At 35.8% G+C, this 22,092-nt stretch overlaps 1 protein-coding gene across 6 annotated transcripts in view; it reads left to right on the top strand.

Annotated features, from left to right (window-relative positions):
- Window positions 1-22,092, top strand: part of PDE1A (phosphodiesterase 1A) — a 356,805-nt gene that overhangs the window by 84,070 nt on the left and 250,643 nt on the right. The window contains exon 1 of one of the 6 annotated variants that reach the window (XM_060105861.1): window positions 4,059-4,485. The exons of the other annotated variants lie outside the window; for them this stretch is intronic. Coding sequence (XP_059961844.1) covers window positions 4,433-4,485 — 53 coding nt within the window. The 5' untranslated portion in view covers window positions 4,059-4,432. Of the gene's footprint in view, window positions 1-4,058; window positions 4,486-22,092 lie in introns of those variants that run through there. 6 annotated transcript variants of the gene reach the window in all.

The following is a 22,092-nucleotide window of genomic DNA, read 5'->3' as shown; positions in this document are numbered from 1 at the left end:
ACTTTGGTCTCCAGGTCCAGGAGTTCCCCCTACTACAACTAACCCATATTCTTCATGGATATCTATAGTGATAATGCTCTTCCTGGATCAGGCCCTTTATCTAAATTCTTTTATGCAGTTAAGGAGGTTGAAAAGAAAGACTTCCTAAGTTATCTGTTTCTTAAAAATAATCAGCCTAAAATAATCCTCATGCCAAAGAGACACATTTTGGCATGGCGAACTTTGCTTCCCTACAGATGTGACTGAGACTTAGAGAGTCTTGCAGCTCCAGTAAAGGCTGAAATTGGGCTCAATTAGAAGGAGATGATCATAGTTCCCAAACTGAGCCAACTGAACAAACCAGCCAGGGACTTCAGCAGTAGATGTCAGCAGGGAGCCAAGTGACCAGACAGATAAGGGACATGTTGCAGATTCCAGAGAACACAAAGGAGAGCAGGAACCTGCTGGTTTGGGTCTGAGGCTACCTTTTTCCTGACACTACAAGGTCATAGAAGCCCACCTGTCTATAAACTCAGATACCTCCTTGAAGAAAAACTGTGGGTTGGAGGAAATACATAAAACTGAATATTTACCAGATATGACTAAGATTTTAGAAAAAGAATATACAAGAATATGATGAGGTAGCATTAATTAGCACTTTGTGTTAATTCATTCAATAAATAACCATTGAGTGTGTCTTATTTATCATGCACAGGGAATACAACAGACACTAACCCTTGTCTTCCTGGAGCTTACATTCTAGTGAGAGTAGTTCCCAGTTGAAGCTATAGAAAAAAGAAAACAGAAAACACATAATTAGAAAAAAGAAAACACCTAATTAGAAAAATAAAGATGGGACAATTTAGTTTCACATTCAATAGTAGTGTGTTATATATCTTTAATTCCACAACAATGGGGATGAAAAGTATTCTGGTGGTATGCATGACCTTGCTGTGGTTAAGAAGAGCTAAAAATGATTACAGAGTTTATTCCTGCTTGGACACTAACTTTAAATAACTTGACGTCTTAATAGGCAGTCAGTCATAGAGTCACAAAAATATGGGGCTGGAAAAGATCTTAGAGGTCATCCAGCCTGACATCTTAGTTTGACTGGTAAGGAAACAGATGTGCAAAGAATTGAAGATACAATCACTGCTATAGTTGGGATTTAAATATATGTTCCTTGACATTAGTCCAGGGCTCTTTATAATGGAACAGAGCCTCCATTCGGATCTTAGTAGAACATGTTCATTGATTATTTCACCTTGATATCAATAGGCCCTTTCTTGGGCAGGCTCTTAAGAGTATGGGGAACACAATGGGCTATGCAATGATGTTTAAGTAGGGTAGAGGGTTAGTAGAAGAATAGACACTCATTAGAGGGGCTAGTTTCTTCTGTTTCTTTTTAGCATGTGAATGATAGCCCAGGAAAGGCCTAAGCAACCTCAGAGGCAGAGTGTCCACCAAGGTGACAACCTACTCAGTAGGGGTAAAAACGAGGGCTCAGGAATGAGCCATCTGGGTTCAAATCCCAGCTCTACCACCTATCAGCTAGCTTCATAATCAGTTGGGGACCTTGTAGCAGGAAAGTTTTTAAATAAAAAAAAAAAAGGATCAAGTACTGTCTCTAACGGTGCTGAGTTTTTGTTGTTGTTTGGTTTGGTTTGAGTTCTGGCACATTTTTAGGTGAGGCTCACGGTGTGAACAGGCAAAGGAGTTTTCTGTGGGAGGTAATGCCTGTAGGCAGAATGAACTGTCTGGTCTCCTCTTGGGGAGGAGATCAGGGCTGTGGGAACAGAGGAGCTAGGTGGCCTCGAGGAAGGTTCGGAAGATGGAGGAGGCGAGATCTTGCCGGTGGTGTTGATGGTGCCTTCGCTGTCTGAGCTGGACTAAGAGCCGCTGCCCCCGCAGTAGGCGCCCAAGCCTGGGAGGATGCAGATACAGACGGCAGTGGAGGAGCAGTGGATGGAGGGGCCGCTCAGGGATGTGATTCCAAGAGACACGCAGGATGAGGCTTCTTGATTCTTGTCATCTGGGTCAGGGGCTGATGACCGTCTTTTCACACTGTTGTCTCTCTCTGAGCTCTTATGCTTCACAGCTCCTGCCAATAGCTTTGCCTGGGAGAATTTGTTCTTGGTGCCTGTACGTGTGTGTAAGGGGTGGGAGTGAAAGGTTAGGCTAAGTCATACTGAAAAAGAGTTCACCATAATAGGAAAAATACAAAAATCATTTCTGATCCCCACCCCCAGAAAAAAACTATTCAAAATAAATTATCTTTAGTATATTTTAATAGGAGATTTAGCCTGTTTATTTTTATGATAAATTTTAGTATTTTGCACAGTACAGTTGTTAATTTAAAGACTATATTTTTGCAATTTAAGCAACAATAGTGAGGTTTTTTCATCTTATTGAATACTACATTAAATTTGAATAAGTTAACAAAGCAAACTTTTCTCTCAAATATTAAGTTTAAATGCTGTTAGAGAAAAAGTTAATGAAAACATTTAAGAAATACATATTTTTCTTTGTGCCAAGTGACTAACTTACAGTTATCGTCTTATGGCTCCTTAAGTTCTAAGATTGGATTTAAAAATAAATATAATGCATGATATAAATGGGAATCTAAGTTTTCTACCTTAACTTCAGAGCAAAAAGAATATAAACCTAATGCAAGCAATGATGTTATTTTATGGATTTTCTGTAATTAGTTTAACAACGTTCAGACTCTGCAGTTGATAATCAAGCCTTTGAGCCTCAAGTAAGATTGTATACTTGCTTGTCATTTGAACTGTACCCTGGTTAAATGTTTATTAGTATTCCTGTTGAGTTCCTTCCATCATGTTAATGAAGAAATCATCTCAGTTTTCTAAAATCAAAGTAGACAAAATGAAAGTTAATAATAGAACTAGGACTAGAACCCACTTATTTATTTTCAGTTCAATGCATTCTCAGACTGATTCCACTTCCTAGTGTGGATTAGAACTGCTCAATATGATCAATGATTTATTTTTAATTCTCTTCTTCTTTGTCTCTCCTCTGGGAGAAAAAAAAAGGTGTTCTTACTCCTGTGGACATATTTAGAGGGTGCTCAGAGCTACAGATTGTCACCATAATGATCATATCCCCCTCTGTGACATTTGATCCTTATTTGTATGGATTATTCAACTAAAGCATGTGTGTTTCTCAGTTTTTTCACCTTTTATTACATGTATATTTTAAAAACATTTTAATCATGCTTTGAGATGGTTTATTTTATTACATAACATACCTCTGGCCTGGAATTTCATGACATTGTCGATTGAGTAGAAATTTTTTTAGTGATTTAGATACAGGAATGTCTCCAAAATAAGTTATATTAAAATATGGGGATTCGCCTTATCTGTAACTTGAACAAAAGTCCCTGCAGTGTGAGTCTAAGTCTTCCAAGTAAAACAATTTTTAATGTCATTTATTTTCAGCTGTTCACAACTTCTTATATCTACTTTTCTTTTTATTTTCATAAATTAAAATTTGATTGTATAATATAAAAACCTTAGGTTCCCAGGGAGTTTTGGGGGACTTAAAAAATTGTGTTTGTATGTGTATGTGTGTTTCCATATCGTTTTTGCAGTGTCCCCTCTTAGTTGGAAAGCTACACTTGGGTACAGATGTCTGGGTACAATGTCACTGATGGAATTAAGAAATTTTTGTTTTTCTAACTATTGTAGCTCCGGCTAGCTTCACAGGGGTTTCTATCAGTTGAAATGGCATCTTCGACTTCAGCCAAGTGTAGGTTATTAGGTTATGAGTGCCAAAAATTTTGAGTCGTCTCCACACTTCATCCAGCGAGAATAAAAGCAAGATTGTAAAATAATTATAATCTCTTGAATCAAAGCCAGCCATGCAGCCTGAGTCCATCTTTCTTCATTAATTTGTATACAGTTCTTATTTTAACAGAACAAACTTTCAGAGGGTACTCACATGGGACTGCTGAACCAGCTGTACAACTTTTATTTTGAAGAAAAAAGTTGAGCCTCAGAACGGGCTGTTTTAAAGACAGGGAGGGACTTAGCTTTTCCGAGCTTGACCAGCATGTGGAAGGAGTGCTCTCATGGCTGCAATAACCTAGGGAGCTCCTACCTGGGTGCCACGGGGGTAGGAAGGTTTCCGTTTGTTTTGTTCTGTTTCTGAGGGTCCTGTGTACCTCTCTTGTCCATGTCAACGTGACTCGGTGTTTTTGCACACCCTGCTCTGTGGGGGAGTGCCCCAACGTGCCTGTCTTATGTGGCCTCTATGGACACACTGCTCAGCTGGCAGAGAGCAGGGAAGTTTTCTCGAGCACCCAAAAAGAGAAAGAGAAAACTACTTTTTCCTTCTGGACTCCTTGCAGCACAATAGATCAGGATAAGCTTCCACATTCTCTCCCTGGATTTCTGAAGTGGTTTCCAGGAACAAGTTAAACTTTCACCTTTAAATGGATGACCATGTCACAATCAGGAGGAAACATCTCCAAAGACCCATCTTTAGGTAAGTCATGCTACATCCTAGGTGGCTCTAGGGCTATCAGGAAAAGTAAGTTCTCTCTTTCATACTTAACTTGGGAATTCTGGCACTAAGCTACAGCAAAGCAATAAAGAGTGTGCCTAAAGTTTAACTTCATGCATACTGAAGGAGTCCTTTTATTTTCTATTTTCTGAAACCCTATGCCCAAGCTTTTATTAACTCTTCAAAGTGTATTTTAGAAATGCATTGCATTAGCTTTTTATGCACATGAATGACATAGCACTGGAAAAACTTCTGAAACATTATGCAATCCCTCCCTGTTTCTAGTGGTTCCATAGCCCTGTAAATGGGAAATGTTGTGCTTGGTTCTTTCAACTGATTTCGCTCAGAAGTAGTATTTCAGTGCTGTGAATGCTACACTTTTTTGAAGTACTATATGGGGAGACAAATTTGGACTTGATGGCTATTATACTAGAGTGTGTACATCTTACAGCTAATTCAGGAGTATCTGTATAGCAGTTAAAGAAACAGTAGGGCAATAGGAGATATTTTACACTGGGGTGGAATCTTGGGCCAGGCAGAATGTAGATCTAGTATAATGGATTGGGCTAAGGTTTTATTTTGAGGGGAGAGACACTCTTTTTCTAAGAGAGCAGCAATTTCTTCATTGACTCTATAACTCTTGATTCTTTAGTTACCTGTTATGTGCTTTAGAATCCAGAATTGGAAATAAAGAATTTTAAAGTAGCTAGAAAATGAACACAAACAATTTCTGCCTCTTAAAACAGACAATTAAAAAAAGTTAATTATATAACAAATTTGTGTTTCCCACCAGATAATATCTTAAATATAGCAAAGATACTACATGTTAACAATACTAAATGTTAAAATCAATTTGCAGCCACTGGTTGTTGATCTTGAATTAACAACAGGATGATAAATGTTTATGGGTGGAATTCCTGACATTCCGTGTTTGTTAAATAATGAATAAGAGTGGGCCTCAAGGAGTATAGTTATATAAAATGTTTCCATTTTATGTATTGATTAAGCATTACAACAATATTATTGGTAGCAAATAATATACTCTTGCAATGTTTAAAACAAAATGTTAGGCTAAATCTGTTTTAAAACCTTTTGAAGATAAATATTTTAAAATCTATATTATGGATTTCATATAATGTGTTTACTTAAATATGCATTTGTAAATTTAACCAAAAATCCAAAATGACTCCCCCCCCAAATGTGTATTCGCCTGCCATATTTCTTATGGCAAGAACTGGAAAAGTTCTTCCAGTCCCTACATAATTCACTTCTATTTTCTCTCAAGTGCATGTGTGACTTCAAAGAGGTATGAGAGATGCACAGATAATTCCAAACTCAACCGCACTGAAGCATCACTTGAGGAGGGCACCTTCAGAAGTTCAGGAGGGCAAGGTTATGTTGGATAAAATCAGATCCACTTAGCCATCAACTTTAGTGTATTACTCCATTGTGGAGCTGTTGCGATTTGTGGCAGGTGATCTTTCATTGGTTTATGCCAAATCCTTGTCTCCTTCTGATAAATTATATGCTAAGGTGCCACTCGCAGGGGAATTGCAATTCGACTGTGCTTCTGTTATTTTTCATATAAAGAGCAGATCCTTTGTGGAAGGTGGGCCTCTTTGTCCAGATAATTAGAATAAAATTTGGTAAATTCAAATGATTGCTTCATGATCCTGATGACCTAGAAGAGAAAACACAGCTACCAAAGAGGACATACTTTCACCCAGGCAATTATTTCAAGTAAGTGTTGAAATGTGTCCCTGACTGAAAACAGGTTAAGGCTAGATGTGGGGTGGGACTGATTGGTCAACTGGCATGTTGACAGCTGACTTTGCTTTAATCAGGATGTGATTGTGATGAGGGAAAAGGGAGGTGGAGAGTATCTTAAAAGATCCAAATGACTAGATGTAATTCCTCAGAGAAAGTTTTAGGCTGTTCTTTAGTAATGGGCTTTCTAATAGCTAGTTGTGCTTTTGGGCAAGCTGGGAAGTGGTTTAAGCTTGGCTTTGGCATCTTTGGCCCATATCCCATGTCTCACTTCATTTTCTTTGTCAGCCTCCTTTCGCAGCTCCCTTGTCCTCTTGGGCTCTTCCTGGGCTATCCAGCTTTTCACACTGAGACATCTTTCTAGGCCTGCCCTTTCTGGTCAGAGACCCATGTACCAGACCTTTCCTTCTCAGTATGTACTTGTGTGCACCCCACTTCCTAAGGGCTTTGCACACTGTTTCTCAATCCACATGGTAAGCAAATCTGTGCTAGAATGTTTCATATGTGCTAGTTTACAAGTTTAACAGAAATTTTGTGAAGTATCTTTGCTTCTTATAAATAATTCATTTAAAATTTTAGTCTTTAAGAGAGATCAGCCCAGAATTTATTTTAGGAACATCTGACATATTGACACCATTCAAATTTCTATATACATGCTACTTTCTTCTGGAGTTGAACCCACAGCTTTAATTCAACTCACCTGACATTCTCTGGTTGACTAGACATGTCCATAATCTGGGATATGGCACTGGGGAGGCCAGACAAGATAACAAAAAACAAACCTTACCTACCCTCACAAGGCAGATCATCTAGTATATGTCTAAGTAACCATGGCACAGGCCGATCATGGGTGCCAAAAAGGAGATAACAACATCTTGGGAAATTATAATGGAAAAGACAGCTTTCAGACTAATCTGGTACTAAGTGAATTGAGAAAGATAAGAGCAAGATTTTTTAAATTTAATTTTTGAGACTGAATTAATATCAATTTTTCATCAACATGATCTCCCTAAATTTCAGATAGTAAAAGCCATCCATCAGGTGTAAAAAATTAGTTGAGAGGTTTTTAGAGGAGATGATGAATATTGAAATTCCATGGCTGGTATGCTGTTGGGAAGGCTGGGAGGAATCTTACATGCTATTAAGAAATTGTCTCTAAGAATGTGTCTCCTACAGTGCTGATTCCCAAATCATTTCACATAGTTAGGTTATTAAATCTATGTTTTAAAAGTCTATCATGGAAATTTTAGATATAATTTTCATGTCAGATCTGTGAAGCAAGGAACAAAGGCAGAGTTCCCCTTATGGCCGAGGCGGGAGTATATATGATCTCTTTCGTGCATTTCACATGTTACTTTGGGATCAATGAGACTATTCAGCCCTGAGCATATATAAATGATGCATCTCAGACATATTTTGTGGTTCTGCTTGCAGATGTTCTTGCAGCTCAGACTTGTACCAAGAAGAGATGGTTCTCCCTTTACTCAAAAGAAACACTTTAGGCTTTATAGTGTAATTTTCCAGGAAGGAAACACTGTTACAAAACATGTATTAATGTGTTTTCCATCAACAACACTGAGTTTGTTCCTCAGTACTTAGAAAATAAAATTGCATAGATCTTTAAAATCCAAGATATGAATCAACACGGTATGAGAGCCCTCAGATACACACATTCTTTAGACCTTTAAAAACTTCTTTTTCTGTATTACCACAGAGTTTTATGTCTAGTAATCATAATCTCTTTATATAAAAAGATTCATCAACTTACAGCACATTTCAGATCAAGTATCTTTATGTAACTTTAGTAAAACAATTGCTGAAGACACTTCCATCTTATTGCATACTCATATTGCTTAGTGAACTTTCTATATTCCCAGGGGATGAATCAATCTTAGACTTGATACATGAAAAATCTGTTTCTCCTAAAAAAAATTGCATCAGTGAAAATACTTCTTATCTGAATTTCACTGCCATGAACTGTTTAGTGTTTAAGTCTGGGTTTTTGTTGTAATTATCTCCTCCCACTTGATTTGATATTTTATTTTATCAAATTCTATTGTATGTGCATCTTTTCATTTTCTGTTTGTTGCTTCAAATTCTTTCTGAAAGTAGGTAGAAAAATGAATTAAAAAATAAATTGAAACTCTTCTTACATGTTAAGCCTTTAGTGTTTTTTAGAACCAACAACCTTTTGAACCTCTTTCAGAATTCAAAAGTGGAAAAGTTATTTTTGGGGTGACTTCTCATTAGAAGTAGCACTAAAAAGCTACAAATGAAATCATACAAATAGTTCTTCATCAGCCCTAGAATTGAGAACCGGTCTGTGCATCCAGGAGCTGAGACAGTAAAGTGCAAGTCGAATGGCTGCCAGGGCCCAAGACCAATGAAAATCATGTTGGGTTCTTCATAGCATTTAGAACATGCTGTTTCTTCTCTTTATGTCTTTTCAAAGTTTTATTTTTACAAGTGTCTGTTAGCAGAGGAATTCTGAGAGTATTTTTGGCAGGCATATTCTCTTCACATGAAGACGTAGAAAGCAGTGAGATGCCTAGTAAAAGAAAAGCGGTCCTAATTTTGTTTGTTTGTGGACCTACTGGGGATGGTTAGTACCCTATTGCTGGGTCTGAATTCCAATTTCTAGGTTGTGATCTATTCTTTATAGAGAAATAGCATAAAATATCTGTTACCTATTTAAAATCATATACCTTTTGGAGTGTAATCATTTTTATTTAGTCCCACTTTATGCTCAGTGTATTAACATCAGTGTCCAAGCTAGATCAGAAGTTGCTAATATGCAGGGATGACACCACATTTCTGATTTTTAGACAGTAATAAGGAATCAGTAATATTACTGATTTTTAGACAGTAATAAGGTGGAGCACCTGACTGCTTTGCCGATTTACAGTAGTTTTCTAGGTGTTAATTATTCCATGTTTCAGACCCATTTCCTTCAGTGTTTTGGGAACAATAGAAAATGTGAACAAATAATATAAAATACAGAATCACTTCAAAATTTAAAGAAATTGTAAAACATTATAGGACATTGGTATTTTTGTCTCATAAGTATTTAAGTATTTATGACATTTTGTGCTTTGTCTCTTTTTAACATCTTCTCACAAAAAAATGTGTACTTTAGAGAGAAATGTATTTAGTATAAAGTCATCAAAGTGAAAAGTAATTACATGGAAAAAAAAGTGTGAACTGTTGAAGTAGTATGGTATATTAAATACCTTTTCTTTTATGAAATATATTTCCTCATAAGAAAAAGCTCTGTGTAAATCAAATGCAAGATATAATATAACTCTATATTTATAAAAATATTTTGCCAGTTTTTGTTTCTAAGAGATTGTGAATTCATTTATTTAAAAAAGAGAGAAAAAGGAAAATGAATTGACTTTCAACGGCTACATAGTTATATACTGGAAATTTAGTTTCAGGTTTTTTTTAAACGATAATTTTTATGTAAGTGACAATTAATTGATAGAACAAAATAATTAATATTTAAGTTATTTCCACTTGCTATGAAAGTGAAAAATACTTCTGGAGGTGGGAGGGAGGGAGACGCAAGAGGGAAGAGATATGGGGATATATGTATATGTGTAACTGATTCACTTTGTTATAAAGCAGACACCATTGTAAAGCAATTTTACTCCAATAAAGATGTTTAAAAAAAAATTCTGGAAAATAGACATAGTAATATGAATTTAAAGTCTATGACATTATCAGACACAATGCTAATTAATAGAAGAACAAATATATTTTATACCAGGCATATTCATTACAAATTAATCTTTTAGTTGTCTAGGTCAAGATGTTGTTGCTGCTGGTCAAAGGTCGTCGTATGACTTATAGGGAAGGAATAGACACAATTGATCTTTAAAATAAATTACGAAGATCAGGGTAAAGCAACAAATACATTTGAATGTAAGACAGGAAATGTTTATCAAGGAAAAAACTATCAGACATTGTGGTGCCTTTTTTTCCCCGAGTTGTGATAAAAGTAGCTCTATTTTTTTTTTTTTTTTTTTTGCGGTACGTGGGCCTCTCACTGTTGTGGCCTCTCCCGTTGCGGAGCACAGGCTCCGGACGTGCAGGCTCAGCGGCCATGGCTCACAGGCCCAGCCGCTCCGCGGCATGTGGGATCTTCCCGGACCGGGGCACGAGCCCGTGTCCCCTGCATCGGCAGGCGGACTCTCAACCACTGCGCCACCAGAGAAGCCCAGCTCTAATTTTTAAATGGTCATCACAAATAGATAAACTGTAATTTGTCATACATTTTAAAGTCAGGAAGAGAGTAATTCAGTCCTTCTGATACTATTTCACCCACAATTTACAAAACTTTCAATTATGTCCAATAAACTTATCATCACTAGTGGCAGCAACAGCAGTAAGTGGTAACAATACCAAGAGCTACTATTCATCAAAATCTTAGCATATTTTTAGACAAGGTACAAGCATATATTCTTCAGGGCAACTTCATGAGGAAGTATTCAATTCATAATTAATAATTTTGGGTATGGATCCAGGAAAAAGGAATAGATTAAAACATGGGAAAGCATCTCTCACTCAGGAGCTATGCAAATTTTTTTTTCTAAGCTCGAGGTGCTTGATGCTGTTTGTGTTCATCTAGGACATCAGTATGAGTTAGAAACTGCTTTTCAAACATCTGAAATGTTTGAAATGAGGAAAATCAAGATTATGCAGGTAAAATGATCTAGTGGAGATAATTTTACGGCTTTATACCATCTGGAAAATTTTATATTTGGAATAATCAGCCTGTTACCTATAGTTTTAGGTAAAAAGCAGTGAAAAATAATAATAATAGCAATGAAAAAATAATAGTAAGGTTAAAGATGACCTGTAGGTTTATAGAGAATAAGGTTAAAGAAGTCTGCAGTATTTATAAACCTAGTCTCTTTGGTTCTGTGACTCAACATGACATAATTTTGATAGTTCTCATGGGAAAGCTTCAGTTTGTTTATGTATTTGATTAAGGCCACTTGGACCTGATCTCTAATTGAGGAAAATCCAACGTTTCCTGAATTGGAGCTGCTGGAAGTGTAGGGGGCAAGTCACAGTGCATTTGAAGGAACAGATGATAAAGCTTCCGGAGTTTTCTTTTTAACATCCCAAGCCTGCTCCATTAGAGTCATATTTTTTGTTATGGAGAACTGTAAATTCTGAGTCAAATTTGTGTCCATTTTTGGTGTTTTGGTGACTCTAGCTTTTAGGATCTTAGCATGTTATTTTTAGAACTGTTTATTACATCAAAACAGATATTTAAATGTTAATTATATACTCATTAATGAATTGTTTTTAGGCATTGAAAATCATGGGCTTTCATTATGAAAATCATCGCTTCAGATTTTAAAAATATTAATATTTAATTTGACATTTTTAAGGATCAAAGAGCTTGGAACAAATTGTTTGAAGACCTGTGGTAATGAAGAACAGTAGGGTTGTATCTTTAACATACAAATGTAGCGATTTTTTGAGTCCTAATTAAAGAAGGAAAAGAAAATTGTAGTAGGTCAAGTCACTTTTAACTTGTATCATTAAATTAAAATTTGAATGAAATTAGGGATGTGATCATCTGGACCACCTGTCTGTTGGAGATCTGTAAGGAAGATTTCAAATGCTTATAACCATTCCAGTGGTGGTGTCTTTGAGAAACAACTAATAGAAAAACAGACTGTAATTTCTGTGCCCACTAATTAAGCATTGGCTTCTCAGTCCAGCTGCATCCAATTGTTTCTAATTCTGCGATCCCATGTCATTTTATCTGCATCTCTTTTACTGCACGTTTCACTCCAGTCTATTATAATTACTTAAGGGGATCATCTCTCCTCCAATACTGTAGGATTCCTAAGGCTGGAATCCATATTGAATCTCTGTATTTCCTATAACTTTTGGTAGAATGTGAGTTATAAGTAAGAACTTACCAAGTCTTTAAACTTAAATACCTAGTCTTTAAACTTAAATACCTAAAGGGACCAGGTCAGTACTGTAAATGTTTGAAATAGGAAGTGCTGGGAACTGTGATAGATGGAAAACACAAAACATTTGGTTTCACATTTTTAAAAACACTGATAGACTGAACAAAATCCAACTGAAGCCTGTTAGCTGGTGACCCTTAAAACGAATGAATGATAGAATGAATAATTTGTTTCCTTAGGTCCACATAGTGGTCATCTCTCCATTTTCAGGGTGAATGATGGCCAATAAATCTTGGATGAAAATTCTGACAGCTGCATCCAAGAGGATTACTAGAGGAGTGGGTACTTGGCTCTTGTTTCTAATACCAGTTAAAGAATGAGAAAACCAATATACTCCACAACATACTTATACTGATAATCTGTATATAATTTTGTAGTATTAAAGGAATAGATGAAGAAATATATAATTGTTGAATGAATAAAATGCATTCATTTTAGCCCCAACTTGAATTATCCTAGAATCAGGGAATTCAATGCTGATATCTTTGAACAACTATGACTTGTTAGAAAGTACTTTCTCAAATGGAAATCTGTCTTCCTATCAATACAACTTTTTCTCTCTTAGTAGAACTGGCACAAGAAGGATCCAAATGTTCTCTTTCACAGGACAGCCTTTCAAACACTGAAGACAATTGTGTCAGCTATCGCTGTTTTTAAATTTCCCTAAAGCATAGCGACTTAAAATGATATGAGTCTATAGATTAGCTGAGTGGTTCTGTGATCTGTGCCAAAGTCAGTTGATCTCAGTGAAGCTTTCTCATGCATCTGTGGCCAGATGGTGGGTTTGCTGTGAGCTGGCTTGTCTAGGAGGACCTTGGTTATACAACTTGGGTTTCCTCCATGTGTACCTCTTATCCCTCCAGCAGGTTAGACTGGACATGTTCTCATGGTAATAACAGGAATTCATGAAAAGAAGGATAAACTCACACTTTTTCAAGTCTCTGATTGAGTCAAGTTGCTACTTCTCACTGGAAAAATCAGAAAGTTACAAGACCAAGCCCAGAATTGGTGGGGGAGGGCATTAATAAAAGGAAACACATTAATTAATACAATTAATGCTCTCCGAAAGCTCTTATGCTCTTTCTGATTCTTCTTTCCTTTAGTCCAGCCATAGTTCATTCAGCCATTGAAGATACAGCAATAATTTAAATTTTTCTTTCATGCTGTTAAAGTTACCTGAGTGACCAGGGAGAAAAGGAAAAAATATATATTAACAGAATAGTGAAGTCTAGTTGACCCTTTGGTGACTGATGGGTCAAATGTGCCTTACCAGACTCCAGGGTTATAGCATGCCTGAGATTCCTGGTTTAAAAAGTTAAAAAAGTTTAAAGTTAAAAAAGTTTCCCCTAATTGCCTAAAACATGAGCTATTACACACATAATGACCTATACTTTCCTAACTCCTCTTGGAGAATTGATTTCTACCAAGTGTCATGCTAACAGACTTGAGGAAATTAGTTATTTTAATAAAAGCTGAATATAGTTAAGTATATAATTTTGGGCAATTCGATTCCAATTCCATTAAAACTAAGACATGGAAAGAAGGCCTTGTAAATAGTAAAATAAAATAATACTTTCTTATGCATTTGAATAATAGTCATCTCATCCATAATGTGTATTCTCTAGGGATTTATGATTATTATCTTTTAAAAATGATTTATTTTTATGGGATAGATTTATGATATTGTTTTCTATTACTGAACCATCCCAAACACTACCATAATGAGTAAATGTTTTCATAAAAGCACAAATTATAAAATTTCTCTTTTAAATCATTGATTCACAAAATGAATGTTTGCTACTGACATTAGAATTGCAGCTTACAGAACTAAACTGAACTAAACTAAACTAAACTACACCAAACTAAAACAAAACAAAACAAACTTCTGAAATCAACCTCAGGGATTCTGCTTCAGTAGGTCTGGGAGTAGAAAGCTTTGATTATTTCTTCATGCTCCCCATTCTATGCTGATTGACAGCTAGATTGGGAGCCACTTTCCTTAATGATACAATTTACATAAAATAAGAATGGAAAAGCAGAGTAGTTTGGAAAACCTTTTAATAAAATTAGCATCAACATTGGAAATGTAAACCCAATAATTTTTCTCAGGTGAAATGAATTTTGTTAATAAACAGGTAAAATATATTCTGTGTGAAGCAGTATATCACCTCCCCTTACTCTCCCACCTCTGGCAACCACCAGGCTGTGCTCTGTATCTATGAGCTTGTTTTTTGTTTTGTTTTAGATTCCACATATAGGTGAGATCATACAGTACTTTCTTTTTTCATTCAAAAATGTCTATGCATACAGGGGATCTGTGCATATGAAGATGGCTAAGTTTCTCCTCTAAAAAATCTTAAACCCTTTTTTAGGATGTAGGTCTATAAAGTATAGAGACAAATTACCACGGACTCCAGAGCAATTGTTCTCAGCATGGCTGTCTTACAATCACTGGGGAATTGAAAATCCCAATACCAGGGTTGTATCTCAGACCTATTATATCCAAATTGCTGGATGAGACTCAGGACTCAGTATTTTTTTTAAACTCTCTAGGTATTTCTAATGTATAGCCAAGTTTGAGAACTACCGCCTTAAAGAGAAGCACACATGAAAGACAATGACAGAAGAGGGAGGAACAGTTGAGGATGAACATTGAAGGGTGCATAGGCTTTTGACAGGCAAGTAGCAGAAAGAAAGGACATCAAAAAATGGCATGGCATAAGCAAAGACATGGGAATTTAAAAGTTCATGAAGTGTTTGGGAGAGTTTTGCCAATAGGGAGAATTCCTGAATGGCCAGCATAGAGCTGAGCTTCTGATGTGTAGCTGAAAGTTTGGTTAGGGCTAGCGAGTCAAGGGCCATACTGCATTTATTTTGTAAATATGTGCTGTCACCCATCTGGTCTGTTGTTAAAACCGACAAACCTGATGAACCAAACTCCTGAGCTTGGTATTTCCGAAATGCTTTTTCATCATAGGGCACTATCCCCCTGAGATACTCTGAACAAAACATCAAATAAGTTTGGAAAATACTGCCTGTCATACTCATTCTCCTCTTAGAGATTTACAAGGAATATTAGAATTTGTGCAGTAAAATAAAATTGTTTACTCCAGTATTTTCCAAATCATATTCTATTTCTATATTCTGCTTATTAATATCTCCAGAAATTAATGTTTCAAAGTACACATTTTTGTCCCCCTAAATTTTTTCAGAAAATGTCTCCTTTATTTTTCTGAAATTCATTTTGTTTTCAGGTAGTCTTGTTTTCATCCTTTAATTATTTCTTTTCTTATGTTACCTAGAATATAGTCTGACCCCAAGAAATTTCTCCATAGTTAACATTTTTTATCTACTCTTAGAGAAGCTTAGGCAAAAAAATGTTGCCTAGTTGAGAGAATAGTTAATGTTCTATTACATAACTGTGATGGTGTGAGTTTAAAAAAAGGAAAAGAAATATTTTGAAAAGATTGAGAAGTGATGAACAAAGTCACATTATTGAAACAGCTGAGGGCAAATTAAGAAATAACAGATGGGAGCTATGTGTGGATTATCACACCCAGGTATCACTGTACACACAAGCTTGGCAGCATTTTACCCAACTCTTTTGCTTTTTTTAAAAAAAGCATTGCCCTTAAATTCATGCTTAGTGAAGTGTAGTCTGTTCAATCTACAAATAACTCCATTTTGAATAATGATGGCTTATGCTTGTGTAGAATCCCATATCAAGGGTTTTAAAAATTATTTTTACATCTGTTATACTATCTATTCACATGACATCCTTATGAAATAGAATGAAAACTATATAGATCCCTATTTCATAGGTGAAGAAAGAAATTGAGGCTCAAGGGGTCACAGCAAGTCAGAGGAAGAAACATTGAAGAGTACTGACATTAAGAACAAGCAGTTAAGTGTGGCTTCTATTACAGATTGCACCTTCCTAACAAATACTGTTAGGAGACCTTAATGTGTATGTCAGGGCAGCTATACAATCATTCCTTGAGGTATAACACATTCTCACTTGCCAATGAAGTCACCTAAATCATTTAAAAAATTTTTAGCTACTCAGGATTATTTAATACACACGATATACATGAACATTTTCTTTTCTGGAGGTGAAGCAAGGGGGAAAAAATGAGCAAAAGTAAATTACTGTGTGTTCTCTGAGCCATATGATTTACTGTGAGGACTTTACAAACATAAGTTTGACATGTCACATATGAGGCCCTTACTAGGAATTTTAGGATATAAAATACTGTCTCTAGAAGAAGTAAAGAAAGAGGAGGGAATAGAAAGGTAAAGTTCAGGCAGTTACTTTGAAAGTGTTTCTAAACAGAAGAGATTTGTTTCTACCATAATATAAACTGCATTTTCCAAGGTAGCGGAAAGACCCTTGCAGATACTGAAGGATGTGGCTTCTAGATTGTGTAAGACTAGAACTAACTTTCACTGTGACTTCATTATGAATTCATTAATAGAAATGATTAAAATATAATTTGACAGTTGCCACCTTATTAATCTTTTTTTTTCAGGCTTTACTTTCGGTAAATATCCTAATACTTAAAATGCTTGAAATTTACTGTTTTGATGGTGTTTTATTTTAATGTATTTAAGGTCATTCTTGAGTGCCATAAAACTCCCATGTTTTGTTATTTAAAAGTATTTTTCTTTATTGTGATAGTTTTTCTAAAATATTATACTAAGAATCTATTTTTTAGAGGGAAAATAAATCCCACATTCTATTAGGCAAACAATACAGTGCACTTATAAGGCTATTTTCTCTGTCTTAAGAATCAAATATTTATAAAATTAAAAAAAAAGATATTTGGTTTTGTGGTACAGGGTGGTAAAGACACAATTTGTTTAAAATACATTCCATTTCTAGAGTAGATTCATTATTTCTTGATATTTGCTTAGTTAAACAATGGAAAACACTTTCTGACTACATTCTGACTACATTTTAAACAGCTGTTGTTACTAAATAACCATTTACCTAAACTTTATATAAAAATTCTTATTAATTCTGTATACCAGCTTTTAGACAAACTCATGTGGAAGTTGAATTGTTAAAGCTGAATAATTTTCATCGATGTATATCATCAGGATAATTTGTTCTGCTTAATCCTCTTCTTACCTACCGACACATTGTTTTCCTCTCTCTTATTAGCGCAGTTGGGAATTTAGCCCCATTTAATGGAGTCTATGTCAATGCTGCGCTGGTGAAGGACTCTAGCTTACATCTAAATTTTTAACTTGTTTCTCTCATAAATGTCTAGATAAAAATATGATTGTTGCTCCTTCCCACTCTCTGATCTTTTCTTTCCTCCTCCTCTGCTGCCAGACCCCAGAATGCCTAGCATTACTCAGAAAACTAATGGGTATGCCTATTAGTGTGTTATCCTGAGGTGTTCTACCTCCAAGTGTAAACATTAGAACATTTAAGGCCACCTTAGAGCTGTGAGTTTAACTCTGAGGAGAACAGTGGCCTTAGGACTTCCAGGTGGAGTATTAGTTCTGAATTTTCCCTTAAAGATTCAGATGCCAAGGGAAGGATCTGGAATTCCATGTTTAAGATTGTCTTAGACTAGAATGTTTAGGCGACATCTCCATAACTTATTGAGTAACTTGAAGAGCTCATTCTAAAATAATTTTCCCTTAGGTTTTCTACTCCGTCAAGTTACTGCTCAATCTCTCTTTCTTCCATTCACTAGTTTTTAAAATGTAGACTGCCTGTTGCTTCCACATCCTCTCATTACTTTCTCCAGTCTCTTGCAAAACTATCTCCTTTCATAATCTCAATTATCTTCTCTGTTAGGTGATTCCTAAATCTACATTTGTAGATCTCACCTCTATCCAGAGTGACAATATCTTCCCATCTCAGACATGTTTCACCTGAATGACCTCCTGATACCTGATACTAATCTGTCACAAAGAGATTTATTATAACACATACTTATTCTATAAGAGTAAGTTCAGGAGCATATGTGTGCTTGTATCTTGCAACATTAGTGCCCATGAGAGTTAATAGTTTTACACACATGTACACGCACACACATTGCTACACTATTTCCTAGAACTTTATTATGTTTATGTAAAATGTAAATATTTAAGAGGATGATATGATATTTAGTGTTTCTTAAATTGATAGTGGAAATCTTTGTGTTAAATATCTACAAAGATATTAAAGTCTCCAGTAAACTGTTGTTTGAGAAATATTGCTTAGACGAACAGCCTAAGCCCAGCTACTTTGTTGACAGCTATTAAGGAAAGCATAAAATGTTTCCCTCTTGCCATTTAGACTTGAAATCTCAGTTATTTTTGTTGCCTCCCTACTTCTTATCTTCCATAACAAAACAAATATCAAGTTCTTTCAGTTATGTCCTTAGAAAATTACACATTTCTCTCCTCTTTGTGACTTTTTTCTTCAAAACCTTTTCCCCCTCATCTAAAATGTTATATTTTCCAAATTGACCTTCTAATCTCCACCCCTTCCTTTCACAGTTCCTTGTTTCTAGAGTTATCAGATTAGTCTTTAGAGCTTTGTCATGGTTATGTCACTACCTTCTTCCATAATTTTCAATGACCCTTCATTTTCAACTAAGTGACATATTGACTCTTCTGGCATTCCAAACACTTTACACCTACTGTTCCTTTACCTCATCTCCTTCCTCCTTTCACAAATCCTGTGCTACAATCATTTTGGATGACTCATTGTCCCCTAGGACTGTATTATACTTCCCTTCTTGAGCTTATGTCCACTCTGCTTCCTCTACTTCAGTGCCTCTCCTCCATCTCCTGTCTGAATTTACTCTCTGTCCTTTTAAAGTCCATGCTTCAAGTCCTAATTCAAATGCTACTGTCTTCATGAAGTGTTCCCTGATTTTTCCAGCAAAAATAAGCTTCTCTTCTTTTGTGCTTTAATGATAGTAACACTTTTTTTTTCTCATAGCTCTGTATTTCTGAGCATATTTGTAAGAAATTGGTATAATAATTTATTATTTAGTGCATATCCTATCTTCCCTTAGTATAAACTTATTGATGACTGAGGCTTTGTCATGTTTATAGAATTATAAAATAATCAGGTTGAAAAAACCTTATGTCTAGTGCAACTCTCTTATTTCATAGATGAATAAACAAAAACTTTAAGACATTAAATGTTTTGGCCAAGTTCTCACAACTACAGAGTCAGGTCAGAATCAGGACTAGAACACAAGTCTTAACTCTCAATCCAGTGTTCTTTCTAGTCTAATTTCTTTACATCTCTTATGCTTCTAGCCCAAGGTAATAATCCCTATTGAGCATCTACTGTGAACCAGGGATTTTACCTACCTATTTTATCTAATAGTAAGAGTAACACTAGAATGTGGGCATTAATACCCTGATACTACAGATAAAGAAACTGAAGTTCAGTGAGGTTAAATAACTTTCTTAAGAAAAATTTGGAATCAAAGCCAGGTCCACCTGACTCCAGAGCCTATGCTCTAGAGTCAAATATTTAATAAATAGGGGCTTCCCTGGTGGCACAGTGGTTGAGAGTCTGCCTGCTGATGCAGGGGACACGGGTTCGTGCCCTGGTCCGGGAAGATCCCACATGCCACGGAGCGGCTAGGCCCGTGAGCCATGGCTGCTGAGCCTGTGCATCCGGAGCCTGTGCTCTGCAACGGGAGAGGCCACAACAATGAGAGGCCCGTGTACCGCAAAAAAAAAAAAAAAAAAAAAAAAAAGATTTAATAAATAAAGAGGGCTGTTTAGTTTAGGGTGGGAGTTTGAAGTAGCTTTCTTGGGAACCTGAATTGGTCTGCCACTTATGGACCAAGTTTCAAACTTTAAAATGACTGTATTTAGTTGTCATATAATGCAAATTAAAATCTTCAGGAAATGCAATGATGTGCCTTCGGGAATGGCTAAATGTGAAAACCAAAAATTTACCCAGGGCTAGTGAGGCTTTAGAGCAGAGTTTCTCAGCCTCAATGCTAGATCAAATCTTTGTTGCAAGGGACTGTCTTGTGCATTATAGGATGTTGAGCAACATCCCTGGCCCCTACCCAGATGATGGCAGTAATATACCCCCAGTTGTGATGAGAAATAGGTTTCCAGGCATTAACAGATATTCCTTGTAGTATAAAATCATGCCCAACCGAGAATCCATTGATTTAGAGAAATCAAAACTCTCATACATGATTGGTGGGACTGAAAATAAGTACAGCTTTGGAAAACTGTTTGCAGCATCTACTGAAGCTCAACATATGTACACCCAGAAATTTCACTCCTAGGTGTTTACCCAAGACAAGCACATATATTCATCAAAGACCTGTACAAGCATGTTCTTAAAAGCACTATTTGTAATAAACTAAAATAAAATACCATCAAGTGCTCTTCAACAGTAGAAAGCATAAGTACATTGTGTGGAATACTATAAAGCCATGAGAAACAATGAACCAAAAATACATGCAATAATATGGGCTAATATCTCAAAGATCTGTTGAATAAAAGAAGCCAGACACAAAAGAGTACATATTGTATGATTCCATTCAAGGTTTAGGAACAGGCAAAACTAATATAGGTATTAAAAGTCAAAAAAGTGGTTACCTTTGGAGTCCCTTGAAGGGAGCATGAGAGAAGATTCTGGGCCTTGGTGACATTTGTTTTTTGTTTTTTGTTTTTTGTTTTTTTAATGTGGCTTCTGGTTATATGGGTATATTTAATTTTCAAAAATTCATCAAGCTAACACTTATGATTTGTGTAATTTTCAGTATGAATGTTATAATTTACTAAGAAGTTAGAAAAAAAACTGGAGCATTTTCTGTTTGGGGAAAGACTTACACATTCCATATTAAATGACTGCAGATGAAGCTTCAGAGAAAACCTGGTGGTTGTGCTAGGGCAGCTTTGAGGGGTATACACTTTGCAGATGACTTTGCATGGTGTGGGTGGGCATAAAAGGAATGAACAATGCTTCTCTTCTGTGCCCTGTTAATGGAAACCTGTCAAAGAAATTATTAATAAATGTAGAGGACAATTAGAAGTTGATGGGCATACATTTAATTTTTAAATTTTCTGTTTGTCCACATATCTTGCAAGTTTTATTATTTTACGTTATTAATGAAAGTGATTATACTAGTCTCATGAAGCAGAGTTTGAGAAATGGAAATGCTTTACACATAATGACACAGACCATGTGATCCAAGTTATATTATTCTATTATATACCCATGTATTACTTGTATTGCAATTTTTATATGTTCATTAGAGAGATATTCCCACATTCATATTTAGATTGCCAATCTTTGTTTTATAGTTGGGAACAAGTCATATCAAGACTTATACCAAGTCATATCAGGCCTTATATAAGATAAATTATACTCTAATAAATGTTTATCCATGGTTTCAAACTGTGGGTGCATTTTAAAATGGTAAATTAGTTGAATTGTTTATTATACAATTTTGAATTTTTTCACAATAGAAAGTATAAATTTAGAAACCATTCATTAGGAGATGTCATATGGAAACAAGAGACATGGCCAGTGTTAGGAGGAGAGAGGAGAATTAGACAGGAATGGAGGAAGTCACCAGAGAGCCACAGAGCAACAACCAACCAGTAACAAAGATGGAGCTAAAAGTCTTGCTTTGGAATAGGTCTGTGTCTCTGCCCAGCCTCTAGCTAGTGAGACAAATCACTTCACCATTCTGAGCTTCAGTTTTCTCTCTGAAAGGTGAGTGAATTGTCCTCAAGTGGATTTTGCAGCCCCTGAATTTTGTGAACACCTTTGTGAGAATGAGCAAAGGCCATAGAGTTGATCTCTGTTGGTAACACTTAAGTGAGACCTTTA

Source organism: Mesoplodon densirostris, chromosome 8 (assembly GCF_025265405.1).
Source record: "Mesoplodon densirostris isolate mMesDen1 chromosome 8, mMesDen1 primary haplotype, whole genome shotgun sequence".
Lineage (NCBI taxonomy): Eukaryota > Metazoa > Chordata > Mammalia > Artiodactyla > Ziphiidae > Mesoplodon > Mesoplodon densirostris.
This window is presented reverse-complemented; position numbering and strand designations above follow the sequence as displayed.